This window comes from Mastacembelus armatus, chromosome 20 (assembly GCF_900324485.2).
Source record: "Mastacembelus armatus chromosome 20, fMasArm1.2, whole genome shotgun sequence".
NCBI classification, from domain to species: domain Eukaryota; kingdom Metazoa; phylum Chordata; class Actinopteri; order Synbranchiformes; family Mastacembelidae; genus Mastacembelus; species Mastacembelus armatus.
Window position 1 is genome coordinate 4,673,407 of NC_046652.1, and position 14,057 is coordinate 4,687,463.

Here is a 14,057-nt window from a genome sequence, read left to right on the forward strand (position 1 = left end):
ATTATTCTCCATTTATCTAATTTTTCTCTCCTATTGCTATTATGCTCTATTTTGACATTTATTTTCACCCTTTCTTTCCTTCCCATCTATTAGAGCCTCATTTATCTCTTTTTTTACCATCCTTATTTCACACTTTTGTGTGTGTGTGTGTGTGTGTGTGTGTGTGTGTGTGAGAGAGAGAGAGAGAGAGAGAGAGACGATAGACTTAAAACCCATCAAAATGTGGGAAGCAAATGTTAGATGTTAATATTTTCCTTAAAAGAAACCTATACTTTCAAGCTGCAAATACCTGTTTTTACTCAAGTACATTAAAAGATCGATGGAGCTAATGTTGATCTTCCAGTTTTTGTTTATCACTGATCCTGCCAGAAAATAGATGTTGGGTTTTTGAGGGCAAACTTGAAAAAAATCTATGTAAAGCATTTTGTAGTTCTTGTTGCCATTTAAATTGTAGTATAACTGCTTACACTTTGATAAATAATATTTGACTTTGTACTGTAGGTAGACAAACTCCAGGCAGAGCTGGAGGGAACACGGTCAGCAAATGCAAATCTTTGCCATGAGAGCCATCTGGTCATGACTAATGTTAACCGTTGGATTACTGAACAAAAGTATGATTACACTTACAATTTATTTGTTGATTTATTAAGTTACATAGGGATATAAGACATTTAAATGCAAGGAATTTTCATGCAATTTTAAGTAGTTAGTGTGTGTTAAAAGTAACTGTTAATATTATTTGCATCACTATTATGTTATATGTTACCTTTTTTCAGCCATTTGATTTACACATGTTAAAGGAACAGTTACAACATTTATTTAGCAAAAACAATTAGTTTTCTGCATTCTATTCTCCATTGATAATTGCTGAAATACATTGTTCAGCTAGCAGGTATATATATCTTCTAAGATATATCAAGTCTAGTCTTATAATCCAGCATCAGATTTTAGCAGCCTGTCTTCCTCCTCCAGGGCATCCAATGAGAGCCTCACTGCCCAGATAAACGCTCAGAACAAGGTGCTCCTCATTGTCACTGACGAGAAAGGGTGAGTATTTCTTTCCAGATGAGAACTTTAGGTACATTATGATATCATCATGTGATTATTTTTGTTTGTTGTGTGTGGGCATGAATGTGATCGTCTCAACCCTGTGCAGTAAACTTGTTTAGTAATGATAACTAAAGATAAAGATAGGGAAAAAGCATCTCAGCCAACTGCTACACCTGCAAACTAGGTCACATTTCTCACCAGGAGTGAGGTGGAGATTACTGTGCATGTGTGTCTGTGTAAAGTGTGCATATGCAGGTGTTGGAGTGATTCAGGTGGACTGTCTAGCATGCATGCACCCGACAGTCTTTCTGCATGTCTGCATTATCATGACTCATGCACGCACACACACACACACACACACACACACACAGACATGGGCGTGACATATTCCCCTTCCCAGTGATCAAAGCGTACTTGCCATCTTGTGTCATCCCAACCCCTGCAGTGCCATATTTCCCTCAGCTCCGCCCAGCAGCACCACAACTGTCTGCGTACCTGATTTTTCTTATCTCTATCTCAACTTCCACTGAGTGTTTGTGCATGCTTTTTGTTCTTATGCGTTTATTCTGGTAACCTGTAGTAATGGTGACTGTCTTTATACAAATGAGCTAAATGTATTTGTATATCATTGACATTCTCATCAAAATCTTCCCGTAATATACAGAGAGGTTTCAGGATATTTCCAGTTCCTCTCTCATAAAATGAAACAATTTCATGATTCTGATGTGTAGCATAGTAGTGCAAAAGCATCTAATGAGAACTTGTTTTAATAGTGCTGGGTACTAAGAATTGGTGGTATAACAAAATTCTGAAATAAATAGCCATAAGGGTAAGCGATAAATAGCTGCAGAAATATAACATTTCACAGTAATGGACCATGTTCTGTGTGTGTGTGTGTGTGTGTGTGTGTGTGTAACACAGAAACCACTGCAGTTGCATGGCAAACTATTTTGTCTGCCATGTTAACAAGAGTTTCTTGATGATAATAGGTGCCTTTCTCAGTGTCTGCCTCTCTGTGTATATTTCTCTGTATAACCGTGTCTTTGCATCTCCATTGCTTTGTCAGGCATCTCCAGGAGACTAATGACATGTTGAAGGCTGAGATAAAGAAACTGAAAAAAACGGTGGATGTGAAGGAGAGAGACATGGAACGCTTAAAGGTGAACAAGTACCGGGTTGGAAAAGCAATGAATTACAAATAGTTGATAGATAAAAGACAGTATATTACAAACAGGTTTGCTTTTCATTTTATAATTGTTTGCAGGCCCAGATCTGGGAGCAAGGCATCCAGCAAGACAAGAAAACGTGAGTCATCAATGTGTGTATATGTATGTGTTTGTGTAAGAGTGTGTGACAGTACATATAATAAGGTACATTTACTGATCAGCTCATCAGAGTTCAGAATTCACATCCAACAAAAGCACTGCCCACCATGTTTTGCTCTTTCACACACAATCTAGGCTGAACAAACCTCATAATGATAATACAGCAGGAGTGCCAAATTGTGAATGAAACACCCCATGGTCCTGACCACCTGTGTCTGCCCATGTGTGTGTGTAGATGTAGATGAACTTTAGATCAGTGCCGTCATTGTGAGGACATTTCTGCCTTGCGAGGACACCTTGACCAGTCCTCACAACTTCAAAGTGCTGTTTGAGGATTAAGACTTGTTTTTGGAATTAACGTTAGAATTAGGTTATGGTTAGATGTGATGGTAAAGGTTAGGGTAAGGGGTTTGGGAATGCTTCATGTCAATAAGTGTTTTCACAGAATGGTGTGTGCGTGTGTGTGTGTTGGTGCATGTCATGTCTGTTTTTAGTCTGTATATGTTATTCATGCTGTGCCTTTAACAATGATTATACTCCAATCAGGAGCCCATCCTCTCCTACTTACCACCCCCATGGCTGTCAAATAGCATTCATCGCTAAAGAGGAGATATATTCATTATGTTCATTAAGGCAATGAAAACGCATGTGGCACAGATGGGATTGGGTGTAGGATGGAAGTGAGAAACAGGCTGTGTGAGGGGGAGAGGGGGTTAGTACTACTCCCCATACCCCAGTGTGACCCCCTAAGGTCTCCATCATTAACACCCCTCCCCTTCCCACCCTCCCCACCTCACCCTGTTTTACACACATGCACACACAGATGTTGCACCCTTATCCTAACGAACCACCAGGCTCTGTTTCCAAAACGGATCAGATTTGTTTTGACTGGGGTAGGTTTCCAATTTTATTCAAAGCTGTCAGTCATTTTAATGATATCATTAAGGGGCCACGACAGAAAGATGAATCGCTTTTCTTTGTCTTTTTCTCATAATTGCAAATGAGCGAGACAGGGGGACAGAGCGAGACAGGCAGCTCATATAGATGTATGCGTAAGAGAAATTTTGATTGAGTGAATATAATAACAGGGAATGAGATAAAAACAGTGAATGAAGGCCTCTTGCATAATGTTCTCCTATCCTTTCTCTTTTTGCATTCACATTTTCTTTATTATGAGGATTTCTAATTTGTTTTATTTCATTATTGTATCCCGCCACATACACCTACACAAAATGCCATATGCATAAAATTCATACATCTATAAGGCAACAGATGTGTGGTGATATTTTCATAGCAGCCATATAGCACATTCAGAGTATAAATCTCATTACTGGTGGCAAATGGGATATCTTCACAATATCTCTTCACAGTCACTATCACTGACAGCATTCAACACAGCATGAAGGTTTTGTCTTTAGCTATGCCTTTATTAAAGACATATATTATGATTACTTATGCTGTGTCATAGCTTTACATTATGAATGGCATTTTGTACCAGAAAATGAAGAAAAGGGTGAGGAAAGAGGAATGAAGTGGAAACAAATTTAAATTGTGAAGGAGGCTTTGGTTAGATTTAAGATTCTAGGAACAACATCAGTGCCTAGGTAAACAAATATCAATTTAATGCCTAAAATGAAATTAAAACGTGTGCCTTATGAAAATAGAAAATTATTTTAGCTCTCTCATTTGTGCTATTAATTGTTATTATATTATTATTTGTTAATTTAGTTTAGGACATGCCAAAATGTAAATCAATGTCAATCTGACTAGCCTTTTGTTTTGTTTGTTTGTTTGTTTGTTTTCCAAACCCTTCCTGTTGAAAAAGTAATATTATTTCTTCCCCCTTTTCCTTCCTGTCTTCCTCCAGATGGGTTTAGTTATGGTGATATCAAAATTCATAAGCATCAATTGGTAGTTTCCTTTTTCCTATTCTTTCTGCTCATGATCAAACACACGGATTCTTTCTGCTTGCACTCAAAACCTTGCGCTAATGTTTTTTATGTAATAAGTACAATGTAAATAAACTTTAGCTGGAGACCTTGACTTTGCCCATCCATTTTTGCAAAAGCTTCAGGTGGACACTGGAGGTTTTTTTGGTGGAGGACTTTTGATAGTGTTGTACCACCGCAAGTTCTGTGTCTGAGCAGAGCTTTGAGCAAGCGGAGGAAATGCATGTGAGCAATCAAATCCCTGTGAGCGCAAAGTTATGAGCACGAGCAGAAAGAATCTGTGTTTGCGCGTGAGCAGAAAGAATCAGCATGTGAGCGCAAAGTTTTGAGGGTGAGCAGAAAGAATCCGTGTTTGAGCACAAAATTTTGTGTGACCTGGTGGAATCAGAATGTGAATGCAAAATTTTGAGTGCAAGCAGAAAGAATCCGTGTTTGAGCACAAAGTTTTGAGCACGAGCTAAAAAAATACAACTGTGAGCACAAAGTTTTGTTCGCGATCAGAAAGAATCTGACTCTGAACACAAACTTTTGAGCGCAATCAGAAAGAATCGGACTGTGAGCACAAAGTTTTAAGCATGAGCAGAAAGAATTCGTGTTTGAGCACGAGCAGAAGTAATCAGCATGTGAGTCCAAAGTTTTGTGTGAGCAGAAAATATCTGTCTATGAGCAGAAAGTTTTGAGCATGAGCAGAAAGAATCCATCTGTGAGTCCAAAGTTTTGAGTGCTAGCAGAAACAATCTGTATCTGAGCGCGAAGTTTTGAGTGCAAGCAAAAAAAAAATCAGCATGAGTGCAAAGTTTTAAGCGCAAGCAGAGGAAAATTATACTCTCAAGCTCCCATTTGATTCTCGAAAAATTTGAAAGGATAATAACACCATATTTAATATATAGAGTAAGAAGAATCTCTTAGCCCTTTCAATGCAAAATGTATTGCTATTTCTGCCACAAACAGTGCCTGTTCTGTGAAGCCATGTATTACTTTAGGTTTTTTTGTGAAATCCAAATGACATGTCATACAAAGTAGGGGAATTGCTTAACTGCATTTATACTTAGCTCTCAAATTAATGAAATGGTTTAACAGGATTTCAAATCAAAATATCTCATTGTCTGAAAACATTAAAATAGCAGTGCACAGTGAACTGCAGTCGAAGAAGCAGAGATTGATGTGTGCTGCTGGCAGCGCTGACTCAGTGACTGTCTGACTCAACCTATCCGGGAGAAGCGCTCATAAAGTACCAGGCTTCATCAGTTACACCACTAACGATGTGCTTCCAATTAAGAGCACCCAGTGATCACAGCAGAGGATTTGTACAAACACAGAGGACTAAAGTGACAGAGAAACAGAAAGAGGAACTAAGAAGGAGACAGTGTGAGAAGAGAGTCAAGCCTTGCATAAAATTTACAACATTATGAGAGCAGTAAATAAGACAGATAAGAGTGTGACTGGGGCAAGAGAGGACCCATGTAGTTTATTGCTGGGTTTAGAGAGCATGACAGCTTGTCTTTGACACTAATGACTGTAATTATCCGCACACTGATTGGGTTAGGCTGCTAATTATACACATCTGTGTTTGCGTGTAAACATAACAACACATGTTTCCACAGGCATCATGCCAAGTGCTCAGCGCATAGCTGCCTGCACACTTCGGGTGTATAAATCTCACACAGTTGTCTCAGCGGCGGTGATGTTTCATGATCTGTTGAAGACTAAATTACCAGAGTTTAAATCATGTGAAGAATCTGTGGAGATGTGGCTTTTATGGATTTGGCTCGTGCTTAAACTTTATGCCTCCTGTTTTTCCTTCACTGTAGCAATGGAATCATCTTTTAAACAGCATTTACATTGTAACAAATCAAAGGGAATTTCAGCATTTTTCCTTATTAATGTTCTTTGTAGAAACATTATTTTGTGAAATTAAAAGATCTCGATGAGCCAATTGCAATTATCATTAGTTTGTGAATGTCAGGTAAAGAAGCAGACATTGGCCAAGCTAAATTAGTTAACTGGTTACTATAATAGTACATTGTCTGTTCAGTACAGAAAAAAATCATCAAGATCAAATAAAATTAATTAACCTACACCAGAACCAAAAAAAAAAAAAAAAGAATGCTGGAATATAAGATTGGATTTTACTGTACATTTCTCGTCAGTGGTGCTAGTGTTTATATTTTTGTTATTTGTGTCTTGGTTGACATTTATCATTGGTGGTGAGTTTTTTTCACTAGTGAATCAAAACATTTCACACAATAATGCCACTATACATATTAGCATCTACATAAAGTGTCTGCTCAAATCTTAAACATTTAATGTTGTTTCTAATAGAGTCAAAAGTTTGTGTGTATCTTACGCACATTTACAGGACCAAAGATGCCTCTTAGTGTTTCAGTGAGCGTGTGCATCTTCTCAACTGAAGCAAAATGGGACTTTTCTTTCCATCCACTGCTCTGACAGAAAATCCCAGCTTGCTCTTTTACAAGAAAATTAACAATGGGGAGGTACAGTGTTACTTTAATGGCCTAAAATGTCTTCAGTAAAGTATTTAGTAGTTTTTTTTTCTAAATGCTAACTGAACAGGTTTACTGGGGCATGAAAAGAAAGAGCATAAAGCGGGGGCAGCAAGCTCTTCAGCCCATACAGAGGACCATTATCCACCGTCGTTAATTTAATATACATTGCTTAGTCCTCCCTGGGTCTGAATATAGCAAACCCTAACATTTGTTTGTCATTTCCCAAAATGTTTTTAATAAACATTTAAAATCTTAAATGGCTTCTTGTACTGTTAATGTTCCCTGGCTGCAGTTGCATTCATTTTTTTTTGTTAGTCTTTCTTATATGCTTTTATACAAAATTTAATGATTTCTGCAACCCATTTCCTCACCCATCTTTAAATTCGATGAAGATGATTATAATGAAGATAAACTCTTAACTTCTCTGTGCCCCGATTTTCAGAGACATCTGACTGAGGGCAAATGTATGTCACTGTACACTGTGCAGCCTAAAAGTTTACCACAACAAAAGAAAGTAAATATTTAACCTGCTACACACGAGCTAGTTCCAACAAGCAGCTGTAATGATTTTATTTTGCTTTCTTAAGCTAAAAGAGTTAAACATATCAGTTCATTTCTGATATGTGTTTGTTTGTGTACATGTGTGTATTGTGTTACAGCATGGACAATCAGGATTGTGTGGCTTTAAACCTCTGCAAAATTGAGGACATGCAGACCAGATTGCGAAGCAACCTGGAGGCCATTGGAATGCTAAATCAACAAGTAAGAGTACACACATGCCAACAGATACAAACACACACCCGCACACCGGCCCACCTGCTGTTGAGCTCACACAGAAAAAGAAGCTTTCATGCGTCCAACTTTAAACACACAAGCGCACTTACACACAGGCACACACAGACATCCATTTCCTCTTCCTATGATAAAAGTGAAAAGTCGGCAGCAGAGTAGGGGCGCGTGTGCAGTGTAGGGGGGACAAATCGTATCGGGAAAAAGCAGTGACGTCTCTTTCCACTGGTAAATGATTTCCCTTTCATGAAACAGAGAGGGAAGTATATCAATACAGCCGTGCTGATCTCTCCATGACAGCATAGGGAAATGGCCTGCTGTGATAAAACAATGTGGGGGGAAAACACAGAGGAATATTCTGAGGAAAAGCTGACATTTTTTACTGTGTTGAACTTCACAAGAGTCAACAAATCACCAAAAGAGAGACAAATCAAAAGTACTCCTCAGCCCCCTCAGTTCTCCAAAACTCTAGGACCTGGGGACCAGCTCACCCGACTTTTGTTAGTTTCTGGAATGGCCCACTGATTGACGGGTTACGACAAAAGGTGGTACTTGTTCAAGTTTTAATGTAGCGTTGCCTCAGTGAAAACCAAACGGCATTAGCTGCATGTTGACTCAGGGTAAGGTGGAAAAGGAAAATGCAGAAAAAGGGATAGAGAAGTGTTGTTTCACAGGTCAGGTGTATAATAACGCTCCTTAGTCTCTAGTGTGAATCGTTACACACATCGATCTAACGTACAAAGTCTACACAAACACAAGCAAAGGTAGAATGAAGGATATAGACACTTCAGTTACACAAGGATATTGTAGATATTCTGGACCCCCCCCCCCCACACACACACACACCCACACACACACACACACTTACAGACACATACAGATATTAGAGAAGAAGCTGAATTGAGTGTCTCAGTTCATCTGTGTGAAAGTGTTGGGTAATATATCATGTTTGTTCCTCTGTTTTGGATTAGTCTCATTTAGTCATAGTCACATACTGGTTTAGTGCTGCTTCTTCCTCACTCACCCACAGGTGCATACTAACGCTCGCTATACAAGACAAACCTTTGAATTCTTACACTACATCCAACGGGTATAAAGAGACTTTCACATCAGTTTGTATGAAGATGGCCTCAGACAAATTATAGTTACTGTATCTTTTAGCAGCAGTTAATGTATAGTGTGTAGGGTGCTACCTTTGCATGCACCTGCAGATATAACATGAAGGTCGAGATGGACAGGTTTTGTAAAGTAAATTTCAAAACTCTCTTTGTACTGTTGTTCCATCGTCCCAAACTATTCAAAAATAACCACATTTACAAACTTTTTTGCCAACACAAGAAAATTTGCCCAGTCTACTGTTTCTGTTTAATTTTTCTCACTCAGTAATTTTAACAATTTGCATTAAAATACTTGAATGGACTGGAATGGAGTTGTACCAATAACAAAGTGCAAAGACATTCATGCAGCAACATTAACCCCCCCCCCCCTTCTGGGTCTGTCTTTCTTTCTTTCTCCCCCACTTAAACACATCCTTTTCATCCGAACATAGGCACACCAATTCACCCGCAGTGAAGGTTGAGGAGACAAGCTGTGATTTTTAATTTCACCCCCCTCTCGTGCAATTAGGAAAGCATCCAGAGCCACCAAAGCTGGGGAAAATTAAACAGGTCCCCTTGAATATGCAGTTAATTATAAATGTCAGCCCCAGTGTTTTTCATCTAAAAATTTGATTGATTTTGGCATAACATAAAATGAATGCATTGTAGATAGTAAATAGTCTTTAAGCGTCTTAGGATAGTTTTGACAAATCAACATGTCATTGGCTCTTCAAGGGTTAAGCCTAAGACCCTGCTATTTCTAGTCATCAGATATATTACATTTGCTCAGATTTATTATGTGAGTGTGTGTGCGTGCGTGCGTGCATGGTGTCTGGAAGGATAATGTTAGTGGAACCATCCGGAAATGTGTCTGTCTCATCTCCGTTTGAGTTTTTCTCCCTCCCTCCACACACACACAACCACATGGCCAGAAATGTCGATGTGACATCATTCTTAACCGCAGCATTCACACACACACACACACGCTAAAAAACAGATGTGGATGAGCACAACTATCATTACCCGGTGTGCCTCTTTGTCTCTCTGTCCTTTAATTTCTTATTTTACTCTTTCTCATAGCTAAAAATACATTATTTTAAATCTTTTCTTCTCTTTTATCTGCCTTATTATAATTTTTAGACTGACACGTTTTTTACATTGTTACAATGCTTTATAGCAAATGCAAATACTTTTTTTTTTTTTTGCATTTAAATATACTTTTTAACTCACACTTCTCCCTGCCTTTACCCTGATGTCCTTGTCAAAAAAATAAAACACCCTCAATTTAACTAGCCTGTAATTGTCTTTCAGGAACCCCAATCATCTTCTGACGGTTTGCGATTTGTTTTGTCACAGATGATTTTGTGTCACATCGGCCGCTAATGAGCGCTCAAATTGGTTGTTTTCATCTAGAAATTTACACCTTTACATGACGTCCACTTGCAACCATTTCAAACTGAATACAACTTCCCATTTGCATTTCAGCTCCAACAGGCATGAAGGCAACTCTGAAAGATGAAATAGTCACATAATGAGATGTTGACTACTTCATCAACATGACAGACTTTGTCTTCTGATGGTTGATATTTATTGGTAACGTTAAATAGAATTTTGTAACAACATGAATTTAACTAATTGGGTTAAAACTTAAAATTGCCAAAAATTGTCCCTCAGTTTCTAACACGCTTGCATACGAACATTTTCCTTCAAAACATTTTCATTCGCTTTTTATGTTTCTTCCTCTTTTGCATATGTGTCTCTCACTGTTTATTTCTCTCTCCAGCTAAACGCCCTCAGCAGGGAGAATAAACAGTTGCGTAGGCAGCTGGAGGAAGAGATGTCCATGCGTAAACAAGTCGAGCGACTGCTCCCTCCTCTTCCCATCTTCCCACACCGCTCTTCGATCCACCTCCCCATCTCCCTCAGTGCTCACCCATCTCCTCTCTGCAGCTCCCGTCCCTCATCTCTCCCCCTCCCTCGTCCCCTACACTTTGACCCAGTGACAGGAGACACTGATGGGATTCAAACCCAAACCAAGCTGAGCCAGAGAGACCAGGTGATTCCCAGGTTTTGAGTAAAGCATTCTGGACAAGGCCAACTGTAGACTACTCTGTCTTCACGTCTCTGAAAGATGCTTGATCTGGGAGGACAAGCAGGGATCTGACCAAATGAAGCCCCCCGAAGATTTTGACTTGTCACGACTTTTTGACCTCCAGCTGCTCACTGGGGAGCTTAGTCAGCATGAGGTTAATGTCCTGAAGTCAAAGTCAAGTCCCTCGGTGCTTTTTGCCTGAGAGGACCACTGAATGATTGAATTTCCTCAAATTGTCAAAACTTAACTCTAGAAATTGCTCTACTACTATGATGTAAAGAGATTTTTTCCAAGAAAATGTTTCTATTATTTATACATTTTTTACATTTCATAGATATTTTTTATTTAAAATCTAACCCCACATTTCACAAAAAAAGCTAACTGATTGCATCCTCAAAGTGTTGCACAGCTTGTTAGGTTAGAAATTATTTTTTCAAATTATAATCTTGCAAACTTGAGTGGGGGTTGACACATCCAGGGGTTTAAATTCTCCACTATCTCATTGAAATACCAACCTTAGAGCACAGCTGCTGTGTGCAAAATAGTGAAGAAAGATGGATAAATAAATTCCTTTTATATTATTACACTGAAAAAATGAAAAATTTAAACTCTGTTTGTTCTCCGGTTCTTTTCGAGGTTTATTTACCACAAATAGACAAACAGACTGTAGATTTACATTAAGCAGACTCCTGTGAATAAAATACTCCCACAACAAAGTGTGTCCGTCAGGTTTTAGACCTTTATTCAGTAACCAATGGCAGTCACGACTAGAACAACTTCCAATGGCAGTAAAATTGTATTGTTTGCTAATGGTGATGACACATGTTGTAGCCAATGAAATAACGTTTCCAATGATAGTATGTGGGACACTTTGCGAAGGGGCAGGGGTTTAAATCCCATGTGTTCTGACAGGACTGTTGCCCTGATATCACTGGTGATGCACAGGCAGAGCAGAGGCTGCAGCATACAGGAGACGGAGGAGTCATATTTCACATGGAAACGGCGTGTTGTCACTCAGAGAAATGTCACAGTGCGATATGGGACATCTTGATGACATTTGTGATGATGACTCTGCACAATAAGAAGATACTGTACATCTAACAGTTACTGTACAGTTACTGCCATTGTGGAGCCTCCAAATGGCAAATAAGGTCTGCCTAGACATAGTCTCAAAAAAAAAAAAACAATGCAGAAAGTTTAATTTTAGCTTATCAATATAACCTTTAAAGTGTACGTACAACAGCTAGTTTAAATGGGGTATGCAATTTTCAGGTTTGTACACAAATAAGAAGTGGTAGCTGAAAGGCTACTGTGTTTTAGCGTTAGCCTTCTGTTGTGGTGCAAAATACAGTAACCCCTAAACAAAACATTAGATCATTAATATAGAGTACAAAAATATCTAATGTAGTACAAAGGTTAGGAGTACAAAAGCAACTACAGTGTTGGAAACAAATAGCATACACCCTCAGTCTTGGCATTCCTATGAATGTAGAAACTTTATTACATACAGATTGTTCATGCATACACTTCACAACTAGCTTTGCAGCAAGGTACCATACACCAGGCCTCTCCCAAGTACTACATTTCACTGAATGCCTACCAACATCCAGAATATACAACTTCACCAGAAGAGAACAGCAGTGTGAGCAGCCAGGATTATGCATGGGAGACCACCTTGACCTCGAACTTGTGTGTTTAAATGTCTTCTCTTTGTAGAATGAGCATAGAATGCATTTAGTACCTCTGACTATGGGCCCTTTGTGTCTTTTGTAAACCCATAGACAAAACAGTGATGAAATGTAACATTACTAATATATGTATATACAATACATATACAGCTAGTCTTCAAACTAGGCAGAGGACAGTCAGTTATGAGTTTATGATTCTTACAGTGGAAATGTCACGTGACTGCAGAGGTACATGAAGATGTTGGCAGAGGTAACAACACTACAGACAGCAAAGCCATTACAGAAATAGTATGGAATATGGTTTTGGAGCAAGTATAATCTCATGCTGTATTGACCTGTTGTATCTAACTATAATAATGCCTTGTTTTACATGCGTGTAAGGGTTAAACAAGAGCACTGCTCATTTACACAAGCACAGACAAGGAAACAAAGCATGCAAATGTCTTAACTTAGACAAAAAGAGCACTGTTATATGGTGATAATGAGAATTCAGGGAAAACAAGGTCTGAGACCAGAAGTGGCTCCCTCATCTTGCCATGCCCACCACCCCCTTACCCCCCAATGGCACCAAAATGTCCCACCTGTCTTTCAAACACCTTTTTTATCTTTCATTGGGTTCTGTATATGCATATTGCTGTAGCCAGTCGGGATGTCGTACATTTTAATGATTCTGAACAGAACGGCATGTCCTTGTTAGCTTGGTTTTTCTCATTTTCCATGTCACACTCAAAAATACCCTTCTTTTATGTGTGCATTTATATTCTTTCACAGATACACACACACTTACACAAACAGCGCAGTCATTAAAAATGAAACCACAGTCTTTGTGAAAACTCCCTGGATTGAGGGGAAAGTCAGCGGCGCAGCGGTGAAAAGAGTCCCCCTGGAAACAATGAGGAGAATGATCATTTGTTGTTCTTGAAAACCCAGTGAGGTTTCACAGAGGTTAAGCTTTCCTTTGATGTGTTTTTAACTCGTTTCAGCACTGCAGAGGGATTAGTCAGCCTGTCACAATCACACACAAACACAAATGCACACATTTGCACACACAAGCACATACAGGCTCTTAATTTCCACACCATGAGCTCTTCTCTCACAAAGACTGAAAGCACAGAACAGGCTTATTCCTAACCTAATTTCATCAAATGAGCATGTGTGGTACTTCACTGCTGTATGTGTGGTCCCTTGGAAATCTATGGTAAACCAGCAAAATATTGCAAGTCAGTATTTTCTTTTTATCCCAAATTAGTGTTGGGCTGTTTGTGAGCTGTGTGGGCCTTCAAGCATGAGTGAAATGGAGAAAGAGAGAGAGTAGGTGTTGATCTTCACAGCACTCATTGTAGTGTTTTCACAACATTAAATGATCGTTGCTTCAATATTAAAGTGATTAAGATGATTTTGCCAGTGATGTGATTTTGTGTTACCAGGTCTAGTTTGGGCTTTCATGCAGGTCTCTGTGCAGTTGCCTTTGCAGATAATAATAAACACATTTGTTCTCATAGACTTTGTTTTTAGCACCTCTGCAGTACCAGTGTTTAGAAATTATTCTTAGTATTCAAA

At 38.9% G+C, this 14,057-nt stretch overlaps 1 protein-coding gene across 5 annotated transcripts in view; it reads left to right on the plus strand.

Annotated features, from left to right (window-relative positions):
* pmfbp1 (polyamine modulated factor 1 binding protein 1) overlaps positions 1 to 11,427 on the plus strand; it is a 93,203-nt gene extending 81,776 nt beyond the window's left edge. For all 5 annotated transcript variants that reach the window (XM_026292825.1, XM_026292826.1, XM_026292827.1 and 2 more), the window contains 6 exons: positions 502 to 611; positions 973 to 1,047; positions 2,117 to 2,210; positions 2,315 to 2,355; positions 7,491 to 7,593; positions 10,501 to 11,427. In XM_026292825.1, coding sequence (XP_026148610.1) covers positions 502 to 611; positions 973 to 1,047; positions 2,117 to 2,210; positions 2,315 to 2,355; positions 7,491 to 7,593; positions 10,501 to 10,791 — 714 coding nt within the window. In that variant the 3' untranslated portion in view covers positions 10,792 to 11,427. The remainder of the gene's footprint in view (positions 1 to 501; positions 612 to 972; positions 1,048 to 2,116; positions 2,211 to 2,314; positions 2,356 to 7,490; positions 7,594 to 10,500) is intronic.
* The last annotated feature ends 2,630 nt before the right edge of the window (positions 11,428 to 14,057 follow it).